Genomic DNA, 9,656 nt, shown 5'->3' on the forward strand with positions numbered 1-9,656 from the left:
CAAAATCTGGCCAACAAAGAGGCAACAGATGTAAAATTTTGGGTAACATCTGTCCAGCTTTTAATGTCGAAGTATAGGTTTGCATCCTAATTTATTAGAGAGAAAATTCATTCTTAATTAAGCAGAAAGTGAAAAAGGTTTCGAATGAAGAAGTCGTTTCTGGAAACAAGTTAAAAGATTCCCTGAAAACACACCGCGGTTAGAAGCAAAATCGATTCGTTTTGTAACGTCAAAGGAATATCCTGGTTCATACCTTCAAATGGACACAATGGATGAATATTCCTTTCAATCCAGCAGCGAAGGAGTTCAGCTGGTGTTAACATTGTGTTCGGCACTGAACCCGGATCCAGTCACTTTCTGTGATTTCTAATCGCTGCTTTAAAACATGTTTGTTCCGAGTGTTTGCGGGCTGTGGATTTTGTTAATCTGGCTACCCGGGATCCTGAGCCAGGATTGCCAGCGGCTGCAGTTACAGCAAGTCCTTAACAAGAATGCTCAAAGGTCCCTGAGGGACATGGTGAGTTTATACAGAGATCCGGGGATTCGAGTGTACAATCCTAACTCGCACCTTCTCGGGATAATCTCCTGTCGAGGAATTGTTGAGATTAAATCTGTTCTCTTCCAAAAGTGTAGAGCATCTCCTTGATGGAATGCGCATTAAAGTGTTAAAATATAGAAGGAAGTGTGTGGAAATGTGAAACACTTTTCACTGAGTGTTTCAGTTGGATGGTCAGTAAAATATTTAAGCAAGTTGTGGAATGACTGTGCTGGTTTTGGGAGCAAATTTCTGAGAGTAAGGATCGCTTGTGAAATGTGAGCTTGGAGCCCGTTCTGACAGTCATTCTGTCCTGTTGCAGGGAGGTCCCTTCCCATTCCAGTGTATGGCAACGAGAGAATCACTGAAAACCAAATCCCTGGACCTGCACCAGCTCATCAAGAGGTTACAGGCGAGTGTGCACTGTGTAACCTGTCTGATCATTCTTTTAATACTGCCAGGTATAATAGATATGTGGGGAATGTATCCACACCCTCAACAGTAGAAATAAATAATGTTGAAGGCGAACGTGTTATTTTATTCGTTTGTGTAAGAATTAAAGTTTGTTGCTAAACCTTTTGGTTCGAAATGTTGGAGCCTTCGTATACTCTGGACGGGCCAACATTTCTTCTCTGTACTTACAGGAAGATGTTAGTTCGCTAATGTGAACATGTTAATTAGCCCACAACAGAATGTCAGGATCCAGTTCGGTATTAACTAATATTTCCAACTGCAACAACGAGGATGTGGTTTTTCATTCTGTCTGCTTACTTACCTACATTTGGAAAACCGTATTAAAATAAGAACTAACTGGATTGTGGTCCGTGTCTGTGAGTTATGCTCTTTTGCTCGCAGGCCAAAAGGGAACAGGTCCTTCTCTCTAATATCATTGTGTATATTTTGTACAGATAGGATCCAGCTTGTCTATCAATCCCTGCCTTGTTTGGGGGGGGGGGGGGGACGGACGGATAAACTGAACTATAGTCAGTCTTTCTCCTCTCCACTTTCCCCAAATTGCTGACAGTATCAGATTAGCTCGCCAAACGAGAAGATACCAGAAACCAGTTTGATGATGAATATTGTCAGCGGCAATTACGGTGCTAACTTTTAAATTCGAGTTTCTTACACACTTGCAGCTGCAGATGTCTATTAAAATAGTCAGTTAACTAAGAAACGTTTTCTCTAATGTCGTTGTATATATTTTGTCCAGACTCAGGACAGGATCCAGATTCTGCATCAAACCCTGCGCCACATCAACAAGATCTACAGCATGAATCTGGGCTCAGTCACATGGGCCCAGGACAAAGTGGAACATTTCCGGCTGCTCCTGGATCGGCAGCTCAGTGAGCTGGAAGAATGTGTCAGGAACCCGGGATCCAGGCTGAGGAGGAACTCCACCATTCACAATTACTTTAGGAAACTGGAAAAGTTTCTCAAACAGCAGGTGGGACAATTGACTGTGATTACCGGCATGTAGTTTCTTTCACTCCATTGAAATCTGTTCATTCTCTAATCCATGTCCCTCAATGTTTCCATTTCTCAGGGATTCAGTGAGTGTGCCTGGGAAATAATCCGCACGGAGACCAGAGGCCGATTACAACAGCTCCTTCTCATAACGGCACAAATCAGCGGAAGCAATTAAAGAATTTCTATCGATATATTTAATGAAGACAGAAAACAGTGATTATTTATTTAAAAATTGTAGAATTTTTATAGGAGGATTATATTGTTCAGTCAGCTGCACAAACCGGTTTACCAGTGTGAGAAATACAATTAGACAGATTATAAATTTTCTAAATGCAGTCTGCTATGTTTATATTTATTTGTATATGTATTATATCGCTCCAGTTTCCTCCCACACTCCAAAGATGTGCGGGTTAGGTTAATTGGCTATGCTAAATTGACCTTTAGTGTTGGGGGGATTAGCAGGGTAAATATGTGGGATTACGGGAATAGAGCCTGAATGCAGACTCGATGGGCCGAATGGCCTCCTTCTGCACTGTAGGGATTTTATGAATCTATGATAAACATTTTTCAAGTTGAAAACAATTTAGTGTCCGACAGGCACTGCATTGATATATTTATACCAGACCTAATTTATAAGACTATTTATTGACATCATATCCATCTCATTACAGTTACGAAATAAATATTTTGTATTTTGATATTAAGAAATTGCCTTGTTTTTAGTGGTTTATGTTAATGCCCACGTGGATGTGTTGATCTTGTACCTGATTGTGAATTCACAATCACTAATCATCGTTAATCACCACCCAACTGAAAGCTATAAATCTGTCCTCTGTGTTTCGCGGCCAGGTGTCTCTGGAGAGGGAGCATGCGGTGTCCACGGGCGCGGTTGACGCCTTCCGCGACCGCTGGGCGCCGCAGGGGCTGGGGTGTATTATCGACCCCGATAATCACCTTTTGGTTTGACGTTTTAAGTTTCCTTTCGACTTTGATTTTGGTTCGGGCTGTTCCCCCCTTCCTTTTGGGGAGCCGCCCCTTTTACTTTGTCCCTAAGTTAATTTGAGTTTGTTTACTTGATTGGTGCCGAAAAAGCTACCTGATTGTGAATTCACAATCACTAATCATCGTTAATCACCACCCAACTGAAAGCTATAAATCTATGTCCTCTGTGTTTCGCGGCCAGGTGTCTCTGGAGAGGGAGCATGCGGTGTCCACGGGCGCGGTTGACGCCTTCCGCGACCGCTGGGCGCCGCAGGGGCTGGGGTGTATTATCGACCCCGATAATCACCTTTTGGTTTGACGTTTTAAGTTTCCTTTCGACTTTGATTTTGGTTCGGGCTGTTTCCCCCTTCCTTTTGGGGAGCCGCCCCTTTTACTTTGTCCCTAAGTTAATTTGAGTTCGTTTACTTGATTGGTGCCGAAAGAGCTACCCAACTCGGGTCACCCAGGGCTGATTGCTCCGTGTGTATTCGCATAAATAAATGTAACATTGAAAACTGGCACTTGGCCAAGAAATTAAGTGGTATGTTGGAGGTGACTTCGCTCCTGTGAGTCCATGCTGACATGTACTCAGGCCTGAAATTTATTAAATTGCTGTTGGGATACTCCAGGGTTGTTGCCGTAAATATTTGCAGTAAACATATTGGGATTATTTGCCATTAGTACATTCTTTTACAGTGTACAACGGAAACCCTTAATTCGTTCCTCCACTGCTATTTCTTAATTGTCGACAAGCGTCCTTCCTTAAATATATTAGTTTCCTTCTGGAAATAATGTGAAGGTAAACAAACCTCTATTAGTGACTCCAGAAATCAGGAGAACTCCGGCATTTCATATTTCAAAATGGAAAATTTCACTGAATTTTATTTTTTAATGAATGGAATATTTGTCATTGTTTACAATGGACAATAACAATCGAAATATTCACAACATTGAATTCCACCGCATGGAAACCAAAGTAAAAACAATATTATAGAGAACTTACATTTCAGCAACTGAAAATCAACAATTGCCTCTAAAGACAGCAAAAGATAAGTATGAAAATAACTGCCAGTTATTGGCTCTTGTGTTCAGGCTCGCAGTCAACAAAGCAGCAGATGATTGGGGCACGGGGTAAATGTTACCCATGGAAGCTTAAATTAATGTAATTAAATCATTAAGTAGTCATCAGTCATTCTATCCTATAATGTTTTAATGCAATGTCATTCACATTTTGCCATGCATTGACAATGAGCTGTGATTAGAGCACGAATACTCTAATGTTCACTTATGGACATACTCTCGAGCTCTCTGTATGGATGCAAGATATACCAAGGCAAGTGAAGCCTACAGCAGACTTTGAACATTAGCTTGGTAATGAAGAGGACTAAGACTGCCAACCAAACTGAAAGTCTACAGAGCCAAGTCCGGTCCATATTAAAAACAGCAACTATCAGAAATACGTTGCAGGTCTGGCAACATCTGTGGAGAGAGAAATTAACATTTGGAGTTAAATATTCTTCTTCAGAAATGAAGGAAGGTAGGACTGTGGCTGAATCTATGCCATGGAAAGGTGGGAGGGGGAGGAAGAACAAAAGGAAAGATCTGGAATAAGTGGAGGGATTAAATGATGATGTCATGGAACAAAGGAAAAGGCAAAGTACTAGGCAATGGTTGTATTAAGAAACAAAGCCCTTAGTGAGTCTGATTGGCAGAATAATAAATAGCTCTGACCAAAAGCAAAAATATGAAATCAAAGATTTAGATATGGCAAAAAAAAACAGAATCAAAATAGGGGACAGAGTTTATTGACTCAATTTTGAGTCCAGAAGATTGTAAAATGTCTGCATGCTGTTACTGGAGCTGGCATTGAGCTTCACTGGGACACCACAGTATGGAGAGGACAGTCATGTAAGTGTGAAAAAAAGTTAAACAGCAATCAATTGGTAGCTTAGGGTCAAGCTTGAGGACTGAATGGAAGTGTTTGGTAAAGTGGTCACCCAATCTGTTCAGTCCCCCCACTGTGGAGGAGACCATATTGGGAGCAGTGAATATAGTAGACTAAATTGAAAGAAATACAAGCTGCTGCTTCACCTTGGTGGAGTTTTTGGAGCCTTGGATGGTGGGGAGAGACAGTCTGCCCACTCTGCTCTATGCATGCAGATCTTGAACTGTGTACCAGCATCATGCCAGGTAGCTCAACCACTCCCACCCCCCCCCCCCCCCCCCCCGAGGTAGCTCAACCACTCCCCCCCCCCCCCCCCCCGAGGTAGCTCAACCACCCCCCCCCCCCGAGGTAGCTCAACCCCCCCCCCCCCCGAGGTAGCTCAACCACCCCCCCCCCCCCCCCCCCCGAGGTGGCTTTGGAAACGTCTGAAGATTCGATACTATGAGAAAATACCAGACACTGCCATGCCAAGCATCCATACCATATAGAAACAGCCACAACTGAATTGGGTTGATTATGTCACCAGAATGCCTGGCAATAAATTGCCTTTGGAGAGTTTGGAATATGCTCAGTGGTCAAAAGATACAATGCAGAAGACTTTACTTAGGAACGTAAATATTGACCCAAGTCCTGGGAGAAGCACTGCCAGGATCACTGCAATGAACATAACCAAATAAAAAAAGGTTACAGCCTCCTTCAGAAGAGAACATGTATCAGAAGCATAAAGAAAATGCAAGGATAATAAATCCTGAGGCAGCAATTCATTGAAAACTCATTTTTTGTAGTCTCCTATTCTGTTTACAGCAAACATTCTGGGCATAGATCAGCCTTAGCCATCACTGACATGCCCATCAGAACACACCAAATACCCCAGATGACAGACATGGACATCATTGCCTCCAAGGACAAACACCATTTTTTCCAATGCATCTCATCCTTGGACCCTTGACTGCATGTTCAACCAGAGGGGTATCAATATCTTGGGGGGGAAATTTGGGAATGCTCTTCGGGAGGTTTAAACTAATTCAGCAGGGGGATGGGAACCTGAATTGTAGTTCCAGTGTACAGGAGGTTGAGAGTAGTGAGGTCATGAATAATGTTTCAAGGTTGCAGGAGTGTACCAGCAGGTAGGAAGGTGGTTTGAAGTGTGTCTACTTCAACGCCAGGAGCATGCGGAATAAGGTGGGTGAACTGGCAGCATAGGTTGGTACCTGGGACTTTGATGTTGTGGCCATTTCGGAGACATGGATTGAGCAGGGACAGGAATGGTTGTTGCAGGTTCCGGGGTTTAGATGTTTCCGTAAGATCAGGGAAGGTGGTAAAAGAGGGGGGGGGGTGTGGCATTGTTAGTCAAGGACAGTATTACGGTGGCAGAAAGGACGTTTGATGAGGACTCGTCTACTGAGGTAGTATGGGCTGAGGTTAGGAACAGGGAAGGAGAGGTCACCCTATTGGGAGTTTTCTATAGGCCTCCAAAAAGTTCCAGAAATGTATAGGAAAGGATTGCAAAGATGATTCTGGATAGGAGCGAAAGTAACAGGGTAGTTGTTATGGGGGACTTTAACTTTACAAATATTGACTGGAAAAGCTATAGTTCAAGTACTTTAGATGGGTCAGTTTTTGTCCAATGTGTGCAGGAGGGTTTCCTGACACAGTATGTAGATAGGCCAAGAGGCGAGGCCACATTGGATTTGGTACTGGGTAATGAAGCAGGCCAGGTGTTAGATTTGGAGGTAGGTGAACACTTTGGTGATAGCAACCACAATTCGGTTACGTTTACTTTAGCTATGGAAAGGGATAGGTACATACCGCAGGGCAAGAGTTATAGCTGGGGGAAAGGAAATTATGATGCGATTAGGCATGATTTAGGATGCATAGAATGTGGAAGGAAACTGCAGGGGATGGTCACAATTGAAATGTGGAGCTTGTTCAAGGAACAGCTACTGTGTGTCCTTGATAAGTATGTACCTGTCAGGCAGGGAGGAAGTGGTCGAGCGAGGGAACCATGGTTTACTAAAGAAGTTGAATCTCTTGTGAAGAGGAAGAAGGAGACTTATGTAAAGATGAGACGTGAAGGCTCAGTTAGGGTGCTTGAGATTTACAAGTTAGCCAGGAAGGACCTAAAGAGAGAGCTACGAAGAGCCAGGAAGGGACATGAGAAGTCTTTGGCAGGTAGGATCAAGGAAAACCCTAAAGCTTTCTATAGCTTTGTCAGGAATAAAAGAATGACTCGGGTAAGATTAGGGCCAGTCAAGGATAGTAGTGGGAAGTTGTGCGTGGTGTCCGAAGAGATAGGAGAGGCGCTGAATGAATATTTTTCATCAGTATTCACACAGGAAAAAGACTATGTTGTCGAGGAGAATACTGAGATACAGGCTATTAGACTAGACGGGATTGAGGTTCATAAGGAGGAGGTGTTAGCAATTCTGGAAAGTGTGAAAATTGATAAGTCCCCTGGGCCGGATGGGATTTATCCCAGGATTCTCTGGGAGGCTAGGGAGGAGTTTGCAGAGCCTTTGGCTTTAATCTTTATGTCGTCATTGTCTACAGGAATAGTGCCAGAAGATTGGAGGATAGCAAATGTTGTCCCCTTGTTCAAAAAGGGGGGTAGAGACAACCCTGGTATTTATAGACCAGTGAGCCTTACTTCTGTTGTGGGCAAAGTTTTGGAAAGGATTATAAGAGATAGGATTTATAATCATCTAGAAAGGAATAATTTGATTAGGGATAGTCAACACAGTTTTGTGAAGGGTCGGTCGTACTTCACAAATCTTATGGAGTTCTTTGAGAAGGTGACCAAAGAGGTGGATAAGGGTAAAGCAGTTGATGTGGTGTATATGGATTTCAGTAAAGCGTTTGATAAGGTTCCCCACGGTAACCTATTGCAGAAGATATGGAGGCATGGGATTGAGGGTGATTTAGCGATTTGGATCAGAAATTGGCTAGCTGTAAGAAGACAGAGGGTGGTGGTTGATGGGAAATGTTCATCCTGGAGTTCAGTTACTAGTGGTGTACCGCAAGGATCTGTTTTGGGGCCACTGCTGTTTGTCATTTTTATAAATGACCTGGATGAGGGCGTAGAAGGATGGGTTAGTAAATTTACGGATGACACTAAAGTCGGTGGAGTTGTGGACAGTGCATGTAAGGGGAAAATACAAGGAAAGCACACTTTAAGATGACTGCCTGGCACATGAAGAGTTAACTGGGAAAGGAGCCAAAAAAGCAGACACCAGCTCCCACTTATCAGAAATCACTTTAAATCAAAACCTAACAGACAAGCCATTTCTAAATCACAGACAGTGACTCAAAGTAAACAAACACCTCAGGAAGCCAAGCCGAGGGTCAAGACATATTTTAAGATAAGGAAAACCCGAAACAAAGGGAATAGATTAGCAATAGGAAGGGCGGGAAAATATGAATGCGAGGAAACCAATTAACACCTGAATGAGCCAAAACCAACCATTGATGGATACAGACATAAGGAAATGTACCCATTCATAAGAACAATACTATGTTAAATATCTATATGTTTGTACCTGCCTAAAACGATGTGATAATGTTCAAATCATCGGTCCATCCATTGTGTAAAAAGTATAAAGATGGACCGCTCCCGACATTTTACCGAGAGAAGGTCTACTACTAACTTGTGCCTCGTCTCCCAGAGCTCCATTAAATAAATCATATTTTCTGAATCTCGAAGTCTGACTACTAGTGGATTTTTCCTACAACAATGCGGAAGGATGTTGCAGGTTACAGAGGGACATAGATAAGCTGCAGAGCTGGGCTGAGGTGTGGCAAATGGAGTTTAATGCGGAAAAGTGTGAGGTGATTCACTTTGGAAGGAGTAACAGGAATACAGAGTACTGGGCTAATGGTAAGATACTTGGTAGTGTGGATGAGCAGAGAGATCTCGGTGTCCATGTGCATAGATCCCTGAAAGTTGGCACCCCGGTTGATAGGGTTGTTAAGAAGGCGGACGGTGTGTTAGCTTTTATTGGTAGAGGGATTGAGTTTCGGAGCCATGATGTCACGTTGCAGCTGTACAAAACTCTGGTGCGGCTGCACTTGGAGTATTGTGTACAGTTCTGGTCGCCACATTCTAGGAAGGATGTGGACACATTGGAAAGGGTGCAGAGGAGATTTACCAGGATGTTGCCTGGTATGGTGGGAAGGTCTTATGAGGAAAGGCTGAGGGACTTCAGGCTATTTTCATTAGAGAGAAGGTAAAGAGGTGACTCAATAGAGGCCTATAAGATGATCAGAGGATTAGATAGGGTGGACAGTGAGAGTCGTTTTCCTCAGACGGTGATGGCTAGCATGAGGGGACATAGCTTTAAATTGAGGGGTGATAGATATAGGACAGATGTCGGAGGTAGGTACTTTACTCAGAGTAGTAAGGGCGTGGAATGCCCTGCCTGCAAGAGTAGTGGACTCACCAACATTAAGGGCATTTAAATGGTCATTGGATAAACATATGGATGATATTGGAATAGTGTAGGTTAGATGGACTTTAGATTGGTTTCACAGGTCAGCACAACATCAAGGGCCAAAGGGCCTGTACTGCGCTGTAATGTTCTATGTTCTATGTTCAGGCTATGCTTGCATTTAATATCCCTGTTAAACAAAACCCATTAGCCCAAGGTCTTGGGACAAGGGTTCAAATCCCAGCATAGCAGCTTTACTGCAATTAATAAATCTGGAAGACAAATCTCATATTTGCAATGGTGA

General features: G+C 43.1%; 1 protein-coding gene across 1 annotated transcript; it reads left to right on the top strand.

Moving 5' to 3' along the window:
- The first annotated feature begins 385 nt into the window (after nucleotides 1–385).
- On the top strand, nucleotides 386–2,177 carry LOC144500945 (interferon alpha-21-like). Its single transcript, XM_078224443.1, has 4 exons — nucleotides 386–517; nucleotides 858–947; nucleotides 1,746–1,979; nucleotides 2,079–2,177. Exons 1-4 carry the CDS (start codon nucleotides 386–388, stop codon nucleotides 2,175–2,177), a joined length of 555 nt encoding a protein of 184 aa, XP_078080569.1.
- The last annotated feature ends 7,479 nt before the right edge of the window (nucleotides 2,178–9,656 follow it).

This window comes from Mustelus asterias, chromosome 11 (genome assembly GCF_964213995.1).
Source record: "Mustelus asterias chromosome 11, sMusAst1.hap1.1, whole genome shotgun sequence".
Taxonomy (NCBI): domain Eukaryota; kingdom Metazoa; phylum Chordata; class Chondrichthyes; order Carcharhiniformes; family Triakidae; genus Mustelus; species Mustelus asterias.